Below are 23,305 nucleotides of genomic sequence, written 5' to 3'. Positions count from 1 at the left end.
GTATCAAATCAGCTCTTCACGTACAATGAAAGGGTTAGTGCAGGCATTTCAAAAGCCACCCTGCGGACACGTTTGGAAGCTATGAAAACATACCACCGGAGCCTAGAAATTCCACAGAGGAAGCAGACCAGCACCTACAGAAGTATAGGTATTCTGCACAGAGGCCCAGAAAATAAGGGAAAGACTGTCAGCAGATACTTGTTCACCATGTTCCTTAACTAAAGATGGAGGGAGGGAGGGAGGGAAGTCCACAATGTGGGTTAAAGACAGAGGCAACATGAAAGTCACGGCAAATAAAAAGTGAAAGGGTCAAATGACAATTCATAGGACGGATAAGACAGAACAGCATTAAAGAAGACAAAGGATTGAAAACTCCAAAGGGATATTTCTAGAACTGAAAGGAATATAGTTCTATGCATCAAGCTGTATAATGTAGGAAAGCCACCATTTAAAAGAAACAGCCTAAAACCAAAGGAATACAAAGTTACTCTTATTTTCTATTCCATTGAAGTAATTAGTACTACTACTACTTTTATCTGTAGTTAAACATAGAACTTTCCCAGGAAAGCCAGTGCTGGCTGTGAAAACACAGGCATTCATAGAAAAGCTGACACCTCCTGTAGGGATTTCCTTAGGACTGGTGCTTTTTTTCTTCTAGGAGATTACTAAGGATATGTTACCTTTAGAAGTTGCAGCTGTATCAAATCAGACTTTTTTTTTCTCCAAAAAGTAACATTTAAACAGCTACAATGAGAGGAAGCACATTAAGCTGTTTGGTTCAATTTTCACTTGAGGGTGAGGTCTTCTTAATTCAGTTCAAGAAGTATTAGCAGGCTGTTATCTAGAAGTGTTGTTAAAAGATCCAAATGGAGACCATAACTGCATGTTGATTCTTAGGCTTCATAAAGGTCAGCTGTTTAAACTTACTTGCAGTTTAAAAAAAAAAGTTTCAGGGATGAAAGTATCTTCATTACAAGTGAAAGCTATATGGGATTTGAAAACCATCGGTAAGCCGGCACGATGTCTTTTGTCTGTGATCCAAGCACTAGGGAGTGCGGAAGCAGGAAGACTGGAAGTTCAAAGCCAACCTGGTCTACACAGTAAGTTCGAGGATAGCCTGACTACAACATCAGACCCTGGCTCAAGCAAAACAAAACATCCCCCAAACAAAAACCATCAGTAAATATTCCTTCTGGCTCAAGATCAAGCTCAGCAAAAAGCTACAAGGTTATAACAACTCAGTTTATAGCAACAGTCGCAATATGTGCCTATCCAGCTTCACTCTGACGGAACCTGAATCTTTTAACTTTAGTTTTCTTTCTACCAGGAATTCTCCAATTTTTAAGAAAAAGAAAGGTACTCAAAGGAGATGACTGTGGATAACAGCTAAACCATAAAGCCACCCAAGGACAGATTGATCCTGGAAAGTATCTGGAGCTGTCCACGCCACATCGAGGTCTGTTTATGGGAGAGAGCCAGATATCTGCTGTACAGTGCCCCTCGCTGCAGCTGGCTCCAGAGACCTTTACAGAGACATATCTCACTGGGCTCTTTGACATGGGCTGCTTCGTATTTTTGTTGAATATCTCAATAAAACAATGTGATTGGAAAAATAATTAGAAAAAAAGAAGTGCTAAGAATTAAGAACAAATTAAGGAATAGCAATTGTATTTTGTAAAAAAAAATGTATAAACTGATCACTTAAGAAATTAGAATTTCCAAGTGTTAATTCAGAATTAGGGCTCATCATTACTGTGGTCATTAGACAATTTGACGAGTAATGCTCAATTATTGTGGAAATTACGGCAGAAAGGGGAGCAAGACAGTATCAGTGGTTTTGTAAGTTGGAACTGTATGCCAACTGAAATTAAAGACTGATAAAGAAATGATACTGTGTATCCCACATTTTAAAATAAAAGAAAAAATTAAAAAGGGATGAAGCGGGGAGTATCTGTTTTAAAATAAAAAGCAAACGTACCATTGGTTGGGTGTCGAGCAAATGAGATAGAAAACCTTTTAACAGCAGACCCGCGTGTGGCGTCTGAGAAAGAGAAAAACAGGTACCTGAGGTTCACAGCTGCCAAAAGAAGAACACTTAAAACAGAGTAGAAAACAAATCTGGGAGGAGGGCAGAATTAGGTGACATGCAGAGGGGACGATGAGAGGAAGCCAAGGACGGGTTAAAAGCAGTCACTGGCTCGATGGTACAGGCAAAATGTTTAATGGAATACACAAAAGAAAGAGAAGCAAGACGACCTGGCAATTCCAGTAAATCCACGTTTCACTGACTACATTTGTACAGATAAGAGCAAACGTTTCAAACAATGTTGATCCCGAAAGAGCTGAAAATACCCCTTCTATCAACAGGGACAATTTTCGTGAGTCTCAAAGACATTCTGAATATCAGAATATTAAAACTGAAGTCATATTATTAGGGAGGGATCCTAAAAATGCCCCATTCTACTTTATTTTTATAAAAATGACTGCCAATATATTTTCTCTCACAAATACACATTTCATTCTAGTCTCTGCTAAATAGTTTGTTCATATTAATAAATAAAATGAGTGTTAATGTTTATTCTTCATAATCTAGGTTCTCATTCAGCTAAAATAATAAAGAAGTTTCAAATTTTTCTATTTTAACAAACCACTTGTTGTACATGTAGCTTAAATCTAACTGTTATTGACTAACAAATCCTGGATGTGGATCCCTGAGAACACTAACAGTCATGTGGGAAGGCGTTTCTAAGACTCTACTGCAGTCTGTGGTCTTAGACTTGCTTTTGAGAAACACTGCTCATGAGTGTATGCATGTGTGCGTGTGCGCACATACCATCTATGCAGCCAGAGGAGGTCAGCTTTTTACGATGAGTACGAGCATAATCCTGTAGGTTAGGTGCGCTTGAAGAACCCCCGAGCACTGAGGTGCTAAACAGGCCCGCACAGTGAGACCCTGATGGGAGTTAGAGAAGACACATACAACAACGGGTGTTCTTCCGTTCACAGTGGGAATTCATGCAGCATGCAACCAACGTGGCTCTTACCAACGCACAGGCAGCCTTTGGCAGTGCCTTGAACAGATTCGCAATATGCTTGTAATAGTCTAGTGATACCTATTTGAATTCAGTGCTTCTAATAGCCACCGTTATTCATCCCAAACACAAATGGAGTAATTTAGCACTGGATAGAATGCCTTCTTGGAAAAATAATATGCCAACATAATAATCCAACATATTTATGCTAAAAGTACTAAAAATACCACCATGAAAATTAATTTAGGAACAGAATAGAGTCTTATAGCAAATCTGTAAGAGGAGGTTATGTATATATCATACATGTATTATATATATGATATATATACCTTTTAGCAAAAATTAAGTCATATTAGATACTTTTCAATATACATCTGAAAAATGAATCATCTTTCCTGATGCCAGTGAATTAAGAATTATCATACTTTCTTATGAAAAAATATATTTATTAATGAAAATAGACAAAAATCATTCCTTTTCAGTCAGTTAACAAGTGACTTAATATAAAAAGCTTTTAATAAAGGCCTCCAAGGAAATATGTCATCAATAAATAAAACACAGCCAGTATAAATCAATGTTTTATTTGTAGTAAAAGTCTTCATACTTAAAAATGTTCACCACTGAGAAAAGTATAAATAATTTCTGTAAAATATATAATATGATCATTTAATGAAAGAGAGTAATGTATGATCACATACAGATACCACAGGAAGATCAAAAGCTCTCAGGATAGCGGGATCCTCACGTACATAGGCAGCAACACAGTTCAGATATGATAGATTATAGCACTTAATGACATCTAATTATGTTTTGTGTCAAGCCTATTCAGATGGCCAGTTTCAGGAAATTACATGCCACTGCTTCCCACTTTAGCGTCAATGAGCATAAGGTCAGTGGGTTGAGAGAGGAAGAAGCAGCTCTTTACAGTGAGCTTCATTTTAATTTCTCAAAGAGCTGCTCCTAACGAAAACTAGCTCACCCAGAGGGGATTTAAAAGTCTTTTTACTTGATTGGCTCACCCATCTTTTTGTTTTCTTTTTTACTTGTAGTCGAAACCATCATCTTGTGCTGGATTCATTGATGATCACCAGCTGGTATTTTTGCGCTTTTCTTTGGAATGTGGGATTAATTCATTCTAAGTTAGTGACTATTTGTATAAAGTAAGGGCTTTCATGACTGCATCTATACACAGAACTGGACCTGGTGACACCACTCTGGGTAGTACTCACATGAACGCCAGATTACCAAGGGACACCACCCACCAGTGTTTCCTCTGCCACGATATACAGCAGCTATATTACTGAATTCGTTTTGACATTTGTAGCTGGGCATGGTGGAGCATGCCTTTAATCCCAGCTACAGAGGTGGGTAAATTTTTGTAAGTAGAGGCAAGCTACAGAGGTGGGTAAATTTCCAAAATAAATAAATAAATAAATAAACAAATAAATAAATAAATAAATAAATAAAAATGGCACCTTTTCATCCTTACCTAATGGATTTGTTTTACGGTACCCAGTATGGAACAAAGAACCACACACATACTAGGCAAGTGCTCTGTCATTGACTACAGCCCAGCCCTCTTAGATTACCAGTCTCTGAAATAAGGGTTTTTTTTTTTTTTTGTAAATTGAAGCATTGAAAGTCTCATGTCTATAATCCCAACACCAGGGAGGCTGAAGTGAAGGGTTTCCATAAGTTCAAGGACAAGAGAGACCCTAGAGATTTTATCATTAACTACAGCATCCCTCCCTCAAAAGGAAGGATGGAAAAAAAAATCAAACAAATAAAAACCAACACTGGCGATTGGATGCCACAGAGTAGTCACTCAAAGGGTTAAACAACTTCTTGTAGTAAGAAAATTTTATCTTATTTTTTGAGTTTTATAATCCAACAATTCTGAACTCGTGCACATTAAATACACACTAAAGCATAGCATTTGGTCATGATTTTACCACCTTAGCGTTCTACACATGTGCCTGACAGCGAGTTTCAGGAGGGTACGGAATACAATTCCCTCTGCACCACATACCTACAGTAGGGTTCTGCTTCTGCTCCACAAGGGTGCGTGGTGTTCGAAGATAGTTGGCATTTTCAGATACAACCTGCACAGAGAACACCAAGAGTGAAACACAGCAGTAAAATGAATTTAAAATCCATATTTCATATGCAGCCTGTTCCAGACAGACAAAGGTTAATAAGCTGTATGATAAATATTAGTAGAAATATTTAAAACATGAAAGACATGCAAGATCCCCTTCTGAAGGGAGTCCATTTCCTATGAGATCCTTGCAATGAAGTGGTGCGAAGCAGGCATTCATAATGAAACATGACAGATGAAAGGAAACAATCCACAGATTGATGTAATTTCACTTTCTCTTAAAAGAAACCCATTGCCCACTGTTAAACAGCTCCTGTATTTAGAGGAAAAACAACCACAAACCAAAGAAATGACAGACAGACACTGTTGAAGTCACCATACAATTTCTGATCCATGCATGGGCTTTATCAGAGTAACCTTTAAATATTCAGCCTTAATGGATACCATAATCCCTTTTCCTATAATCAAATGCATAAAATTTCCAAGAGGAAACAGCTGAAATTATCAGAAAAGTCACATGATGGTAGACCTTCCATTGTAAAATCAGAGTGTTTTAGTTTCATATGTCATCAAAGAAAGTCCTTCTGAAGTTACTTTAGTGGGAACCACTTTTACAAATTCATACATGCCTGCTGTTGTATTTGGAAAACACACTACATACTTCCCTTAAGTTATATACTTCCAGATAAGGGAATCATAGAGACCAATCAGTATTAGATCTCTACTGCTGATTAAGTCTAAGCCACATAAATTTTGATATTTTCAAAATTTTCACATTCACAGAAAATTCTAAATAGAACAAAGCTTTTCAAATATTCTTACCATCAAATTGTATTAATTTTGTTCTTGAAGTTTATAGGACAGCTAAGGTCAAAAAAAGACTTCTTTCTTTTCTAAATCATTTTTTATTAGCATGGCTAAAAATCCAGGAGAATTGGGATTTTCAAAACTCCTGTATATTTAAAAACTTCCAAGTAAGAATGCTAAATGCATGCAACATAAGTGGTTTCTTTACATCAAATATTGCCCAATATCTGGGTACTTTTAAGTGAACTCAAGTTTAAGACAGAAGGATTTCCTCTGATGTAAATGACAAGGGATTAGATGTCCTCAAAAAAACAGCTGTTTGTTGCTCTGAATGCAGGAATGAAAAATGTTTAATGAAGTAAAGTTTAAAAACCTGTTGCCATGAGCCAAAAATACTGGATGTGAAAGCCAATGATTTGGGGGAGACAGGGGAAGAGGTGATTTGTTCCCCTGATCTGCGTCTTCGACGCCCAGTACCCACACCACTGGTATAATGCAGCCAGGTACCAGTACCCTCTGGGCTAGACACACTCAGGGGGCTCTCTTCCTGGAAGTAAGAAAAGGGGCAAAAAAAAAAAAAAAAAGAAAAGAAAAAAAGCAAAGCATGCAAAGTTAGACACATTAGAGCCAATGATCAGGAAGAAAAAAAATACAGTTTATTTGCATTTGCTTATCATTTTTCCCCCTCAAAGACAAACTATCACTCATTTGTGAGCCAAATATTTAAATCCCTAAGAAATTATTCAATTGGCACACAGCATCATCAACCACAGAAAGATCACAAACTATGCTATCTACTAGTTGTCCCTTCCCCTTTAAAATTAGAAAACCAGTGTTTCTTTTGAATGAAAATATTGGGCAGTGGTGGTGCACACCTTTAATCCCAGCACTTGGAAAGCAGAGGCGGAAGAGTATCTCTGAGTTCGAGGCCAGCCAGGTCTACAAAGTGGCTATGCAGAGAAACTATGTCTAAAAAAAAAAAAAAGAAAAAAGAAAATATTTAAATATAAAAGGTATTTTGACTTATTTTAGATATTAGATATTAAAAAGATTTCGTGCTATTTTTGGTTAGATTTTTCAGTCTAAAGCACAAAGGGGTAAAACGAATCTGATGTATCACTTAGAAAAGGAAATGAATGAGTCAGCCACAGCTGTAAAATCCAGAGGCAGTAAGATGGATACAGATGATGCTTCCAGTTCAGGCATGTGTGTTTGTGTGTTTACCCTTCCTGGGAGAGCCAGAAGGTGCAGCAGGCAAACCCTGCAGTCAGTGCCCTCACTCTGCACACTGTCTAGTTTCAGTCAGTGGGGACAGAGTGAAATCTACCTGCAGAAAATGGAGAGAATAGCATTTCCCTATGTGCCTTTCGGAACTATACACATCTGACAGGCATGGAGGTGGAGGATGCTGGACAAAGTCTTCAAGTTTTTACTTGACTACCTTGGGAAAGTAAAAATTTGGCACAACATAATCTCTTGAAAGCAACTATTTAAACATGAGAAAAAGGTTTAAAAATGTGAACTGTGGGTTTTTTGTTCATTTGTTTTTTCGAGACAGGGTTTCTCTGTGTAGCTTTGCACCTTTCCTTGAACTCACTTGGTAGCCCAGGCTGGCCTCGAACTCACAGAGATCCGCCTGCCTCTGCCTCCCGAGTGCTGGGATTAAAGGCGTGCGCCACCACCGCCTGGCTGTGAACTGTGTTTTAAGAGTTAACCATGGCTGTGGTTCTATGGAAGGATTTACAAAGATATAAATAGGTTGCAAAATGGTGATACAATCTACTTGTCATACTAGTAACACCAGATCTTCTGAAGGGCAGAGGAAAGGGTAGAATTATGAAATTCTGAAGAATTTGATTGATTGAAAATTGTTCGTTCATGAATACATCAAAAGCACTCCCTTCACACAAATGGTAGCTTTGGTTATATTAGTTTAGGTAATTTCTGTTTTTGTTTTTTGTTTTTTCCTACGTTTAAAGATATCTGGACAAATTTCAGATTTCTCAATTTTTGATTGAGTTTTAATAGAATAAATGATCACAAGTTGTTAGTTCCCTCTTTTTCTTAAATTAACCTTTTATAATTAAGTTGAAATAGCATATTAAAGGAACACTAATGTATAATTTCTTTTATAAAGTTATGATGATAAACTTTATGAATAGTTTTTCCCCCAACATGTAATTGTCAATTATTTAAAAATTGAGAACTTATATTATTGTTATAAATGAGGGTAGTGGAAATGATCACAATTTTTTTTGTTTCTTTTGATAATGTTAAAACTAATTCTATGTATTTCTTACATATAAACATCAACAAAAAGTATCTAATTTAAGAGCTATTGGTGTTTCTCCCGGGAGCCTGACTTCTTTGTTCCTATGAAGAGATTTAGAAAAAACTTAAGCACTGGCCTCCAGCAACACTAGGAAGATCATGGACAAACTAGGTAACTTAGAGTTTAAAGTAAAATACTTATAGACACTAAAAATTAATTTAAGCTTCATCCTAACTGCTCAACTTTACTTGTATGTTGTTTAAATCTTATTCCATAACTGAACATAATTGGTTTAACTTAGTTATAGACCTTAATACACCATTAAAAATGTCTATTACATCATCATGCTTTCAAATTCCTAGGTAGATTTCTGCCATCAGGCTAATAAAATTGCTACAGTGTTGCTAGTATCAGTTTATCATTTAAGTATTTCAGGGATTCTTATCTACTTTTATCAAAAAGCACTGCTGAAGCATTAGACTTTTAGTCAAGTTTTTTACTGAAGAATAGCTAAAGTGACAGACTAAAGAAGACTGGATGAGTTCATTCAGTTCTTCGCCTCACTGACTTCCAGCTTTAGTCACTGACGTCATGAGAGTGGCACACAGATCGCTAATCGTACCACTAAGCTCAGTCGATTCCCTTTGTTCATTTTATTGGCAGAGTCTCGTGTAGCCCAGGCTGGTTTCAGATTCACTAAGGAGCCAAGAGTGACTCCGAACTTTTGAATTCCTGATCGTCCTGCCTCTGGAGTGCTAGGATCAAAGGTAGATGCTAATAGGCCTGGTTTAACTGGTATGTTTTTAACAGCATCTTTTTTTTTTTTAAATATTTGTTTGAGGAATAGAAAATGTTGATAAATAAAAATCTGTCAGGGTTTCTAGCTCTGTACTTTGCACTTCGAATTAATACACAGTTAGCTTCCACTATACAAAGCACTCTACATGGATATTAGAAAATGTGTCAGGGTTCCTCGCTGTATAATTAAAGCTGTATTTTCCTTCCAGTTTGAATTAATGTACAGTTAGCTTCTGCTACACAAAGCACTCTACATGGATACTCACTTCATTTGTAGCCACTTTCCTAGACCTTGGAAGTGGTGACTTCCGGTGTATATGAATTGGTTCTGATACCATTGGTTTAAACAATATTACAGCTCGATCAACTTCATCTCTTTTAGAAGTATGAGGTTCATCATCATCAGTTTTAAGAGACCTTCTGCCTTCGTTCTATGAGAAAAGAATACAAAGCACTTAAAACTCGGGTTAAAATATCTCTCCTGAGCCAGGTGTGATGGTACACTCCAGTAATCCTAGCAGTCTGGAATCAAGAATTTGAAGCCACAGAACAAGACCTCGTCAACTCTCCCAAACAAACAAATAAACTCTAGATACCAATAAAATGCTCCTGGTAAATCTAACAACCAACTGATCTAGTTATTATAGAAGAGTTTTTCCTCAAGTGAATTGATATTAATGTCATTCTTATGATATCTTAGTATGCCAGACACTGTGAGAGACAAGCAAGTTCTGTGGAAGAGTTAAGCCTAAAATGATAATTATAACCATAGAAAACCAAATCTTCAGCCAAAGTTCATCAAACAAGCAAACAAATATACAGTACTATCAGCTGACAATGAGAAACAGATTACAATACAAATTTTAATAATTTACTGTAGTTAAATTCTACGGTAAATATGGTATGAAAAACAGTCCCTCATACGCCAAGAACTCAGATGAATGAGAAATAGTCCCAAGTTGTAAGAATTTTACCGCACAAGAAATGGACAAGTTAAAAAATTTTATACCAGTATCTATCTATAACAGAAAGGGGGAATTAGGTAATGAACATTCAGTAAAGTACAGATTTTAAAGCACAAAATTACCTTAAACATTCAAGGTAATCATGAAGAACAAAAAAGCCAGTGGACTTCACCAGAAATTATCATTAAGCTTCAATATCAAGACAAAAAGGTCAAAGGAATAACAGTAAATAAGAGTTCAAGAGTAACCCACTGTCAGGTGACTATAGCAAAAAAGTCAAGTCAAGCCTTTACTTTTCTGTGTCATGCTGGGGGATGTCTTTCTGTAAGCTGTGAATATACATTGTTTCATTGGTTAGTAAAGAAGCTGCTTTGGCCTATGGCAGGGCAGCTTACAGGCAGGCAGGAAATCCAAGGAGAGAGAAAGGAAAGAAAGACAGAGGCACATTGAACCTGCTGCCAAGGAGCAACAAGATGTTAGCAGACGGGTAACGCCACGGACACATGGCAACATATAGATTTATTGAAATGCGTTGATTTAAGATGAAAGAGCTAGCTGGCGAGTGGCTAAAGCCATCGGCCATACAGTTTGTAAATGATATAAGCCTCTGTATGTTTGGTCTGAGCGGCTGCAGGAACAGCTGCAGGACTGCAGGTGAGAGAGATTTGTCTGGACCACAGGGGGCTGGGCGGACCGAGAAACTTCTGGCTACAGTGCAATCGTTTATTTGATATCACTTCCTACTACGTAGCCCAGGCTGGCCTTGGCACATGATCACCAGGCCTTAGCCCCAAAAGCATGGCTTAAAGGCATCTACTACTTCTCAGTGATTTCTCATATTCAGTGTTCAATATGACATCATTATGTATTAGACTATAAAGAATAACAGAAAAATTATAAAACAAACCACAAACCAAATTGAGTCCATAGTTGATTAAGATAATTAATGTTATTGGTCAGAAACTATAATGAAAGCTATTACGGTCACATTATTAGAAGCAAAACTGAGTGTCAGTTGAGAACTAGGACTTATAAAAAGAAAACAAAGGGAAATGGTAGAGTTAAAAATATAACTAAAGCCTATTGTCAACTTGTAATATAACAAAGTAACAAAGTAAGCAGAGTTTAATAGTAAATTGAAAAATACTATTGATAGAATTAAGGAACTCTAGTGAATTAGAGAAGTACAAAGAAATATTGTACCTTAAATCAAGAGAGAAAAAGATGTAAAATATATAGAAAAGTATAAGAAACACTTAATAGTTTGGAATCTGTGGTAAACCGAATGTGCATATAAGCGAGGTGTCAGAAGTGGAATAGAGAGTGGGTACAAAGGGTAATTATTTAAAGAGACAACAACTACAAGCAAGTGTTCTAAAAAACCCAACAATGTCAGTCACAGGAACAAAAAGCATTACCCAATACGCAACACGGAAAAATCAATTAACTGCATAAAATGAAAGATAACTCGACAATGTGAGAATCCTGTCAACAAGAGGAAGGAGTTAAGACAGGAAAAGAAACAGGCAAGAGATGAAAAACCACAAATACCATTCAAGTATATTTATCCTAAATTTGTTCAATAATCACAGTAGCAGTAAACGATTGCTCATAACAAATCAAAGAGCAAGATTATAACCATAAAGATTATATGTGTGTGTGTGTGTGTGTGTGTGTGTGTGTGTGTGTGACACACACACAAAATTCTAAATAGAGTCAAAAAATAGAAGAACTCACTCTAAGTGCTCAGGACAGTGTTCAGTATAAAGTAGTCCTCAAGCAAAATAACAAAAAAACTACACTTATACTTACCCATTCTAAACACAGCTTAAAATCCAAACAATTCAAGTAAGATAAAATTCTGAAATTTTCTAATAGACAGGAACATGCTATTTACTCAGACTACATATATATTTAAAAATTTTAAAGATTTATTTATTTTTATTTATGTGTAAGGGTGTTTTGCCTGCATGCATGTCTGTGTACCACGATATGTGCCCGATGTTCACAGAAGCCAGACAGGTCATCAGATCCCCCTGGAACCGGAGTTACAGACTGGTAAGCTACCACTTGGGTGCTGGGAATTGAACTTGCCATCTAGGGAAGGACAGCCAGTGCTCTTGACTGCTGAGTCATCTCTCCAGGTCCCTCAGGTTATATTTTTTAAAAGCTGAAGCTTTTCTTTCCTACCAGTTATATGAAAATTATTGCTAGAGTAATGGAAAATCTTGAGGAAACATCATGAATATCTAGAGCTGTGGTAACCACATACTGAAAGTCCCATCTTCATTACCTCCCTGGAAGCTGGCCTATACCCATAGCCAGATGGTAAATTCTTATCTTCTTCGCAGCCTTTGGCTCCAGGACTAAAGTGTAATTCAACATGAAAGCGTTCCTCCGAGGAAAGATCCTGAAACATGAAAGAACATTTCTATAGAGAGGAATCTCGCATACTTGCTGACCTCTGGTCCCATAAACAAATCACAAGCACTGTTACCTTGTTAGGATCCTCATAAAGCATGATAACAATCTGAGTCATGTAGTTGAGTTCATTGACAACATTTAAATAATCCATGGCTCGTTTCCACTGCTCATCCTTTGATTCCTGAACAAAAGATCTATGATAAGTATTTTTCAAACCTTTCCACATGAAAGTCACTTTATTACCATCTGATAGCTTATTTAATACTGAATGTCATCACATACATCAGGTGGATAGAAAAACTATAATGTTTACCACATATGTATGATATTTTAAACTCTAAGAGTTAATCTTTTAAGACAATTTACACCAAGTATTAAAAGTCTCTTGAAATATAACATATACTATTTAATTCTGAGGGTAAGGAACAGCTTTTTAATCTTGTAAGTCTCAAAGTACCTAGCAGAGTATTTTCTGCCTCATAACACAGAATACTATCTTCTGAGATTACTGCTTCTCTCATCAATTAAAAAAAAAAAAATACCCTCTTTTACACGGTAGTGATTCTAAACCAATCAGCATGAGGAGACATCCATAAATTCAACTGATCTCATCGCCTCCTTCATCACGTCTCCGTCTTACTTTAGAGATTCAGTGATCTTTACAAATAAAATCAGCACCAGAGTTGAAACAGATCATAAAAGAATGAGAACACTCAAGACAAAAAGCTCTATCTGAAATGAGGAAACTACTCAAAGCAGGAACCAACAGTTTTTTTGTGTGGCCCTGTCTGCATACATGTGTCTTTTACTTTACCTGAGGGTAAAACACCATAAACTTTAGCATAGAATGCCCCCTATTCTAAAAGAATAGGAGTGTGAGACTACATTCTGATTGATCTATTTTTGGATTTAGTATGCACTTCCTTTTTATTTCAGACAAGATATATCCCAAAATTAAGGCAATGCTATAGAATGAAAAATCACATCTGTATGTATGCATACGTGTGTGCACATGTTTGGGAGGTAAGGTTCTGTTCTTTTCAAAACTGATGAAGGAATATGAAAACCAACATTACTTTTTAGGTGACTAGATATCAATCAATAGAAATGATGAGTTTAAATTAAAGACTAAGAATTTCTTCGGGTGAAGAGATGAATTAGGGCTTTGTGGTTCTGTATTAAGAATACCACACAATATCAGGGTTACTGTTAAAGATAAAAATTCAGGTCTGCCCCATGAACACATAAAATTAAATAATTTTTAATAAAATATTTTGAACATAATTGATATGGAAGAAGCCACAATAACCTATTTTGTTATTAAAGCACTCAGATCATTTTAACAATTTTATTTCCATAACAAATCTTTAAAAATGTTCATTTTTACATAGTTCAAATCCAAAACTTCAACTCAGAAGAGACTGGTGAAGGTTTCAGGTGTATTACTTATAAACCCTTACAATCAGAGTAAGGTTTTAGATAGTGAATTACCCGACAAGCTCTTGTTCTACTGCCATGTCTTACTCAAGCTGCATCATCTATAATAGTGTCCTCATCATTTTCCTCAGAGTCACTTGCCTATATTTGGTCCACAAAGCAACAAAAGCCACCCGTTCCTCTGTTTACTCTGTTTAAAACCTTTCTGGTCTTCTTAGAACACAAACCACTGTCTTCCACCCTGGCTTGGATCACGCTATATTCATGCTGCAGCACAAGCTTCCTGTCCTTCCTTGTAGCCCTCATGTATGTTCAAGAGGGTAAAAAAGAGACCATGTTAGAGATGACGCTGCTACCCCAAAGTAGTAATATCATTACTACTGGATATACAACTTCTTCTGTAGCTAAGTTAGGGTCTTGTTCATTCACTCTACCTTTTATAAAGCTCCATCAACCTACACATGTATGCAAAGATGGCACTTTTACTATTTCTCATCTTCTTTCTCAAAGGAGTGATTGAACCTAGGGTCTCTCACATGCTAGACAAGCCCTGCACAACTGAGCTATAGCCCAAGCCCTCTTTGTGTGCAGAGGCTAGCAGATTCTAGCCAGCCCATATAAAGCCAATGCCTCTGCTTCTTGATGGCAGCAGACATTTGAACAGTCCACTGCAATGTAAGCCAAATGTTTTCACACTGCCTGTACCACAGCCATAAGCCTCATCAACTGTGTCTTCCTTTCACACAGCGTGGTCTGTACATGAGCAAAAACAAAGCTCTCCTCTTGTAAGTTGGTCAGGTCCTCTGTTGGAACAACTGCACAGAACAGGCTGGTATAAAACTGTGGCTTTCCCTAGCCTCCCAGGTATGACTGATCACATCCAGCTTATCATATGACTCATCTCTGAAGAACAGCAAACATGTCTATATTCCCCAAACCTAGCAAAATGCTTAGTACAGACTAGTATATCCTCAAGAAATGATGATAAACCACAAAAATATAGAAAATTATAACAATGAACAGTTACAAAAAAATCAGTCAATGACCTGAGTACAAATTCTCAAGAAAAGTATTTGTCAGTTAGAATGAAATAACCCATACTTACATCACATAACGCACCGTAGCGAAGAATGGATAGTAAGGAATGCACATGACTTTCACTAGTAAAATACAATCTGGTACGGACATGACGTTCAGGAGACAGAACACCTCTAGAATACCTAAAGGTAGGAGCAGATTTTACGGAATTTAATCTTACTAGAAGCAAAGCCCCATAATAAATAAATCTGTCATTTAAACCACAACTGAGAGTTACTTCGACATTGTCCTAATTAGAACAAATTAACATACTAGGCCCTCTGAAAATAATAAAAAAGAAAGCAAAAACAAAACTATAAAAGAGTATTACTTAAGTTCGCTAATTTAGTTCCTCTAGTAGCAATAACAGATAAAAAATAATACTGCCCAATGGGGTTCACATTGTTTACAACAGATAATTGGTGAAAAAGTATCTTCCTATCCCCTTCACCTTTTTTTTTTTCCATGTTGTCACCAAACAAAATCTTGGTTGAGACTGGCATGGGGTATGGTGACTCTAACACTAGAACATGGGTAAAGGCTAGATTGCTATACTGAGGTCAGTTGGCACAAGAGAGGAACACTATCTCAGGGATGTAGGTCAGTGACAGGGCATGTGCCTATAGCATGCTTAAGCCTCAACCTTCCCCCTGTCTATGCCCCGCAAAGTGCTAGTTAACAGGTAATTAATAGGACTAGGTAATACTGTTTCCATAATGTATCAAGTGACACACTCTAGATTTCTGTATAAACCACCAATAAGGACTTTTGATGTGAAATACACAATGGCAGATGCCTAGAGTTTGAAAGGCTGGTGCAGTCTCTTACACAGGATGGAGTTTATTTACAGTATCATCATCTTGTGTCCTCTGAAGGTCTGACCGGATTTTTCTAACGAGAGGAGTACAGTAGCCTTTGGCAATCTCCAGTTTTTCAGCTTTAGTTATACCATATTCCTGAGCAGAAAAAACATTAAATTAGAAAAAAAAAGCTATAATAATAAGCAGTCTTAATAAAAGCACTCTTTGAAGTGAAAAATTCTCGTGAGACCCAAACGTTACATTAAATCCTTTTAAAACATCAGACAAGTCTTAGTTTGCATTTTTTGCAACTGCAAATACATTCTTTTCAAGCTAGTACATGTAATTAGAAGAATTTTATGGTGGAACTGAAAAAGCAGTTTACCACAGAAAGGGAATGGTGAATAGATGAATGCAAGCTTTATGACTAGTCAAGTTTCATCCAAAGGTTTAAAATATGAGAACAATTTTAAGACAAAAATAAATTGAGGTCAGACATTTTTAACCAAATACATAAGTAATTACTAATAAAAGAAGTAAAACTAAAATCATTTTAACACCAAAGTTCAAAAAGTCTAACAGATTTTTCTAAGAAAAAGAAAAGAAAAAGCCTTTGGCTAGCCAGTAATGGTAGTATATGTGTTCATTGCCAGCAGTTGGGAGGCAGAGGCAGATGGACTCTTGAGTTCATGGCCAACCTGGTCTATATAAAGCTCCAGAACAACTAAAATCACAACATGGTGAGACCCAGTCTCAAGAAACAAAAACAAGCCATTGTCTAATATTCTTAAAGTTGTGATAAAATAAATAAAATTAAATATTTATAATCACTGTGGGTTAATTAGATTTCTAAAGAATCAAAACAACGTAAAATGTTAAGAAAGCAAGTTAATTGCAAGGTAACTTTAATGAACGTTATCCTTCAAAGTCATGAACGAGAAAGTGATTTCCTATCTAAATGGAAAATCTGGTCTACAATAATGACTGGACTGAGGAAACAGTGGCCTGAGCAGCCACCACTTTCTGCTCGGCGTTAAAGCTGTTTGCACAAGATAAAACCCACTGACTGAGTCAAAAACCTGTGGATGGCTTGGTCACAGGAGAAAATCTTGGACTATCTTTCTGCTAAATAGATACGATATTAAACTCACTTCTCAATTCTTTTTTTTTTTTTTTTTGGGTTTTTCGAGACAGGGTTTCTCTGTGTAGCTTTGCGCCTTTCCTGGGACTCACTTGGTAGCCCAGGCTGGCCTCGAACTCACAGAGATCCACCTGGCTCTGCCTCCCGAGTGCTGGGATTAAAGGCGTGCGCCACCGCCGCCGCCCGGCCTCAATTCTTATCTTTACACTCATCAATTGATAATATATCTCTCAATCCCCATCAGCTAAGCTCCTTTTTATAGTAGATGGTAATTAACACAGAGACCCACAACTGGTCAACATGCAGAGAATAGGAGACTGTGGAATGCTCGGCTTTAAGTGGGATATTTATATCATATACCAACCCTCAGTGCTCAAGGTCACCACGGAAGAGGAGAGAGGGAAGACTGTAAGGGCCAGAGACAGTAGAGGTCTGCAGTGAAACAGTATTTGCCAGTCATGAAAACCCAGGTGTGTAAATGAACTCAGAGTAGCTGAAACTGTATGTAGAAAGACTAGCACAAGATCAAGCCAATCAAAAACCCAGCATGGATTGGGGAGGGGGTCATTAAGCCCACCCCTATCTAAGAAGTTATTGGCAACTGATGTCTGCTGCTGAAGGGAGAGGCAGTTTTCAGGGTTTGGGTCCTGAGAGGCTACTCATGATCCAGTAGATGGTCTCACACCCATGTGCACAGAAGCAACATTAAATAGAACCAGCGGGACTTTTTGAAAAGGAGAACATATGACACTGGATAGAATTGTGGTGAGGTGTAAGGTGACAACTGATGAAGATGATTGGAAGTTGGACATTTCTTTAAATGCATGTATGAATATGAAATAAACCTTGTTAAAAAAGAGTACCTGTGATTTATAAAGAAGGCAAGAGGAAGCAGCAAGCAGGAGGATGGAGCAAACAGGGACACAGGAGAAAGATGGGGGGTACGGAAGATGGAGGAAACTGTCAACCCCCCTGTTCAAGTTCATTCTGGAATGTTTCTACTAATCGAAAAACCCTCAGATTCAGATGGCAAACCCCAGCACACACAAAAGATCTTAAAAATCCATGAAGACAATAACAAAAATGTGTATTTAATACAGACATTGGATCAGTGAAAACTGAACTTCTTAAGGTCACTTGCTCTACTGTTTTCTGTTTGTTTGGTTATTCAGTTTTTTGTTTGTTTGTTTGTTTGGGTTTTGTTTTGTTTTGATCAACTTGACACTAGCTGGAATCATCTAAGAAGCAGCAACCACAACTGAGTAAATGCCTCCAAAAGACTGCCCTATAGGGTAGAAGGGTCCAGACTATCATGGGTGGTACCATCCCTTGGCAGGTGGTCCTCGGGTGTATAAGACAGCAAACTGAGCAAGCCAGTGAGTAGGGTTCCTCCACCGTCTAGGCTCCAGTTCCTGCCTCCAGGTTTCTGCCCTTCTTAAGTTCCTGCCTTGGCTTCAAAGGGCTGTGACTAATGTATGACAAATAAACCTCTCCTCCCCAAGTTGCCTTAGGTTAGTGTTTGATCATGTCATTAGAAATCAAACTAAGAAATGACTTAAACTAAAAGTTAGCTTTCTAAATTGAGTCAATGAATCTTAATATGGTGACTATAAATTGGTTACACAAAGGTATATACATAAATTAAATGTATTAGCAAACAAAAGGAATATGTTGGAATAAAAATGATCAAGGAAAACCGTTTTGAAATTTGATTTAGCGAGGTATAACAGAAATTTTCGCACACTGCTAACCTAGGTAAAAACAGAGCTCTGGAGTTATAGGAGAGAAAAACTACGTAAAAAGAAAGTGAAAGAAATGAGAGTCTAGGTTTCCAAATAAAATGTTAGGTTAGTTAGGTTCAACTCATACATATCAGCCAATGGGAATAATAGTAATAACAATGACAATCTTGATGACTGACAGATAGCTAGACAGCTTTATTGATATGAAAAGAAGTTCCAGATGCTAAATGAAAAAGAAAATCAAGTAGTACAATAGTATGCTTTGTTTGATTCCATTTTTGTCAATGTATATACACATGTACACACACTTGTGAGTAAAGAAATGTATGCACATGAATTTAAGGAAAAAAGACTGAAAATTCAAACACTAACATGCTTTTCTCTTAACTGCAAAGTTAAAGCAACTATTTTGTGACTATATTTTCTAGATTTGCAGAAATAGACAGTGTCTGCCTTTTGTGTGTGTGTGGCTATTTAGTATTAGTTTTTCTCTTCGAAATAGTAAAATTGTTGTTCATCTGCCACCATCTCATTAAAATTAGCTAAAATAATTCTTAGCTAAGTTCTCATATGTAGTTGCTGTATTTCTGCTACAAATAGACCCAATTAAGATACCAGATGAGCACAAGATCAAGTGAGACAACATTACAGCAGTATGGAGTAGGAAGAGGTGCATGAACCCTACCCCTAGCTGAGAAGCTACCGAGAGCTGATGGATTCTGGGAGAAGGAGTCAGTTTTCTTTAAGGGTGTGTGTGGCCCCTATAGGTTGGAAGCTCCAGAGGATGACCCCACAACCAAGAATATATGGGCAACACAAATTGGACTTGGTGAGTTATTTTATAAAAACAGAGCATAAAGTTGGTGAATAGGGAAATGGAGGACGGATGTGGGAATATGGTCCAAGTACATTCTCAAATAAATAATAAAAATATATTTTAAAGAACAATAATAATAAAAAAGATTCCAGATGAGTCTATTTAAAGGCATACGATGGTGATCTCCACAAGACTGCCGCTATACTCTCAATGGCAAGTTCTAACATTTCACAATCCATAGTTAACAAAAACTACAACAAAACACCAAAACCATAAATTACTATAATTTAAGCTACTAGGATATGATGAACTGTTTCTTCAGCTGCAAAGAGAATATACTGAAGTATATACACAGTGGTTAAGAGCACTGACTGCTCTTCCAGAGGACCTGGGTTCAGTTCCCAGAAGCCACATGCCAGCTAGTAACTGTCTGTAACTGTAGCTCCAGGGATCTGATGCCCTCCTGTGGACTCTATTGGCACTGCATGCACATGGTGCACAGATATACACCGGAAACACACCCACACATGCAAATTAAAAAAATAATTAAATCTCAGATTATCCTCAAATTCCATTACTATTTGAGTACTCTTTTTGGTCCACTTTTATAAAAAGATGTTTATCCTTAATTCTAAAATTTTTTTATATTTAACAGAAAGAGAGGTAAAATTAAGCAAGTTATATAATGATACAGATTGTACTAACAATCATATTAAGCATTTACATATTTATAAAACTACTAAGTGATACATTTAGATATACTGCAAGCCTATTTTGAAAAGTGCATATGAGCCACTATGCAGGGTAGAGAGCTCCATCTTATATTTATGACTAAGTAGTCAAAAAAGTTTCATAATCTTCACCATAAGCATGTCTTATATTTCTGATGGAACAGACATACAGCTGTTCCTCTGTGGTGAAGAGCAGGCAACAGTCAAATGAACACAGCACCTACAGAGGGTGTGCCCTGCCTAGAGCTTTACAAAGTCTCCTCTATCTACTTCCTGTGAGTATCACGAAAGGAACACTGGCATTCTGTGAACATCAGGAAAGGAACACTGGCATTCTATGGACATCAGGAAAGGAACACAGGCATTCTGTGAACATCAGGAGAGGAACACAGGCATTCTGTGAACATCAGGAGAGGAACACTGGCATTATTTGAACAACTTTTTATATGTCTACTTATAAGTAAGGCAAATTGAATTTTTCCTCATAAGCGTTAACCTTGTATATATTTCATTGTTTCCCTGCTGCCTAACTTTCACTGGCAGTTGGAATATCTATCTGATCCACTCTAGTTCCCACTTCAAATATTTTTAAGCCATTTTAAAGTAACTAAATTAGCAAAACAGATCTTAAAATGCCACCTCAAACTTTATTCTTCTATCATACTTTATCAATGGGCTTCATCATTTTTCAGTTATTTGAAACCTGGTTATAAATTTACTCGTAATCTAAAATGAAAAGACCCATATCTCTCAAAAGAATAATTACTTACCTTGACCTCTAAACATTTTCAAAATATTTATATAGAAAGTAAAAAAATATCTTTGTTTTTCTGCTTTTTTGCTGATGTAAGAGTGTCAGAGACTGGACCCAAAGCCTTATGCATTTTAGGCAAGTATACTATCACTGAACTATATTCCCAGCCTGAGAAAATGCTTACATAGAACCACAATCAACATTTTCCTTATTTCCCACACACTTCCCTAGCATAGTGCTCGCAAGTACACTAGTTGTGTGCAATAAAAACCTGCTAATGCATTTATCCCATACTGCTCCTAGGATTGTTTGTCAGCATATTATTATTCAATTAAAAAAAGTCACCACATCCTTAATTCAGCAAAACTACTTTATATCATACACATTACAAAAATGTGGCTAAAAATCACAGAACATACAACATCAAGCATAAATCCTAACATAAGCTATCAACTCTGGGTAGCCACAATATGTGAATGTGGCTATATAACAAATATACTATCCCAGTGGAGTAACTTGTGGGAGAAAAAGGAAGCAGACTCCATTAATGTAGGAGCAGATGCCATATGGGAACGCCTTATACCCTGTACTTAATTTTGCCATAAAACTAAAAATGGTTTAACAAATAAAGCCTACTTTTAAAAAGTCAGTATCATCAAATGTCTAGACAATCAGGTAATTGTGATTAATATTACTGATAAAAAGCTTTTAATAACTCGAAATTACTTAATATAAAAGTTAACAGATATATTTAGGATCATGCAAACTTGTCTTTATCCAGTAGTGAGCACTTTGAAAGTGCTTTATACACAAAAGTATAAGGAAATTACCTCCTAAGAGTAACTTACCTGAGGGATGACAATATCGGCCAATGCCTTTGAAAGCCTATATAGTTCCATTGTATTTTCTAACTTCAAGGAACCGTTATGCTGAACATCATATTTGATGCAGTCATATATGTCAGGGATTTTACTAATATCGTATCTTCCATTCTTTGTTTTAAAGTCTTTCTCCAACTTGGACCATCTCCGCAGCATAAGTTCCAGAGTCTCACTGTGGTACAACTGGATATCTAAAACAACACACAATTTTTAGTATATTAAACTGAAAAATCTGATTAGGAACATACCTTAAAGTCCTCTGTAGCTTTCCCTGGCCTAGAATTCCCTATTCTTCTTCAGCCTCTCTGGTGCTGTGATAATAGCTATGTGCCACCATGACTGGAACCCTATAATTAGAAAACTTTAAAGAGAAAAAGATTAAGCTAATGGAAGAAGCTAGAAAGTATTACTATCCACATATACTGGATGGTTGCAGGCTTGGATAAGAACATAGTACAAGTACTTGCATTAGGAGCCTGATTTATTTATGAGACCTTTCCCATATATTACAGATTTTGATAAAAAGAAAAACACCAAAAATTATAGCAAAACTCTTAGAATTAAAATGCTTTCTATTCTAAAATTTAAATACTTTAAATTCCTAAATTCCTACAACTAAACAGAATAAGTGACTATATTTGCAGAAAATAGTCTTAGATATTAAGAGAAGTTTGAATAAATCATTTTTTATCACCAAGAAACCCAAGTTGTCAACGATTTCAAACTAACCTTGGACCAGTTTTCTGCTGCTTTTTGTACTGCCTATTTTCTGCTTAACTATCTGGAAATGCTAAATAACTCAATAACCAAATAAGAGTATTTTACTGTCTTTTTCTTACTATCGTGGACAAAATGACAATAACCTCACTATTATTCCTTGCTGGATAGATACACTAATTCATACTATAGCCACATCTCAAACATGAGACTTGATATCATAAGAAGATTTATACATCTTATTTGAAATGTTTACTAAAAAATGACAGTACCTTCTGTTTTAATTCTAAGGAAAAAAAAATATTTACCAGATGATATGGGGTCTTCCATCCGATGTCTGATTTGAGAAGTCAAACTTTGAATCAAGGAATATACCTTGTCACAGGTTTTCACTGGATTTTTAATTAAATGCATTGATTTGATAACAGAAATGCTTCCAGATGGAGTAAGCTACAAATGAAAAAGATAAGTGTTTTCTAAATGGCTATGTCCCATCATCCAAGAGAATGAATACAAACCTTTCCACAGCTGGGAAAATAATTACATTCTATACATTAAGACAGTTAATATCCTGCTGGGCGGCGGTGGCGCACACCTTTAATCTCAGCACTCGGGAGGCAGAGCCAGGCGGATCTGACCTGAGATAGAGGTCAGCTTGGTCTACAGAGTGAGATCCAGGACAGGAGCCAAAACTACACTGAGAAACCCTGTCTCGAATAACCAAAAAAAAAAAAAAAAAAAAGATAGTTAACATCCAGTAATACGATCTGTATGTTTTTAAAAGGGTATGAAAGTCTCAGAATTTCGTGTTA

At 36.6% G+C, this 23,305-nt stretch overlaps 1 protein-coding gene across 10 annotated transcripts in view; it reads right to left on the bottom strand.

Annotated features, from left to right (window-relative positions):
* The window catches only part of Ppip5k2 (diphosphoinositol pentakisphosphate kinase 2), a 66,339-nt gene that overhangs the window by 11,117 nt on the left and 31,917 nt on the right, over positions 1-23,305 (bottom strand). For 2 of the 10 annotated variants that reach the window (XM_059278279.1, XM_059278280.1), the window contains exons 17-26: positions 22,802-22,943; positions 21,744-21,967; positions 15,739-15,866; positions 14,939-15,053; positions 12,470-12,577; positions 12,266-12,382; positions 9,274-9,438; positions 5,062-5,134; positions 2,834-2,953; positions 1,979-2,041 (exon numbers count right to left, since the gene is read on the bottom strand). In XM_059278279.1, the coding sequence (XP_059134262.1) occupies positions 1,979-2,041; positions 2,834-2,953; positions 5,062-5,134; positions 9,274-9,438; positions 12,266-12,382; positions 12,470-12,577; positions 14,939-15,053; positions 15,739-15,866; positions 21,744-21,967; positions 22,802-22,943 (1,255 nt within the window). Of the gene's footprint in view, positions 1-1,978; positions 2,042-2,833; positions 2,954-5,061; positions 5,135-6,310; positions 6,485-9,273; positions 9,439-12,265; positions 12,383-12,469; positions 12,578-14,938; positions 15,054-15,738; positions 15,867-21,743; positions 21,968-22,801; positions 22,944-23,305 lie in introns of all 10 variants that reach the window. The other 8 variants (XM_059278282.1, XM_059278283.1, XM_059278284.1 and 5 more) reach the window with 5 other exon arrangements.

Source organism: Peromyscus eremicus, chromosome 13 (assembly GCF_949786415.1).
Source record: "Peromyscus eremicus chromosome 13, PerEre_H2_v1, whole genome shotgun sequence".
In the NCBI taxonomy this organism is placed as follows: domain Eukaryota; kingdom Metazoa; phylum Chordata; class Mammalia; order Rodentia; family Cricetidae; genus Peromyscus; species Peromyscus eremicus.
Note: the sequence above shows the minus strand (reverse complement) of the source record. Positions and strands in the feature narration are given on the sequence as shown.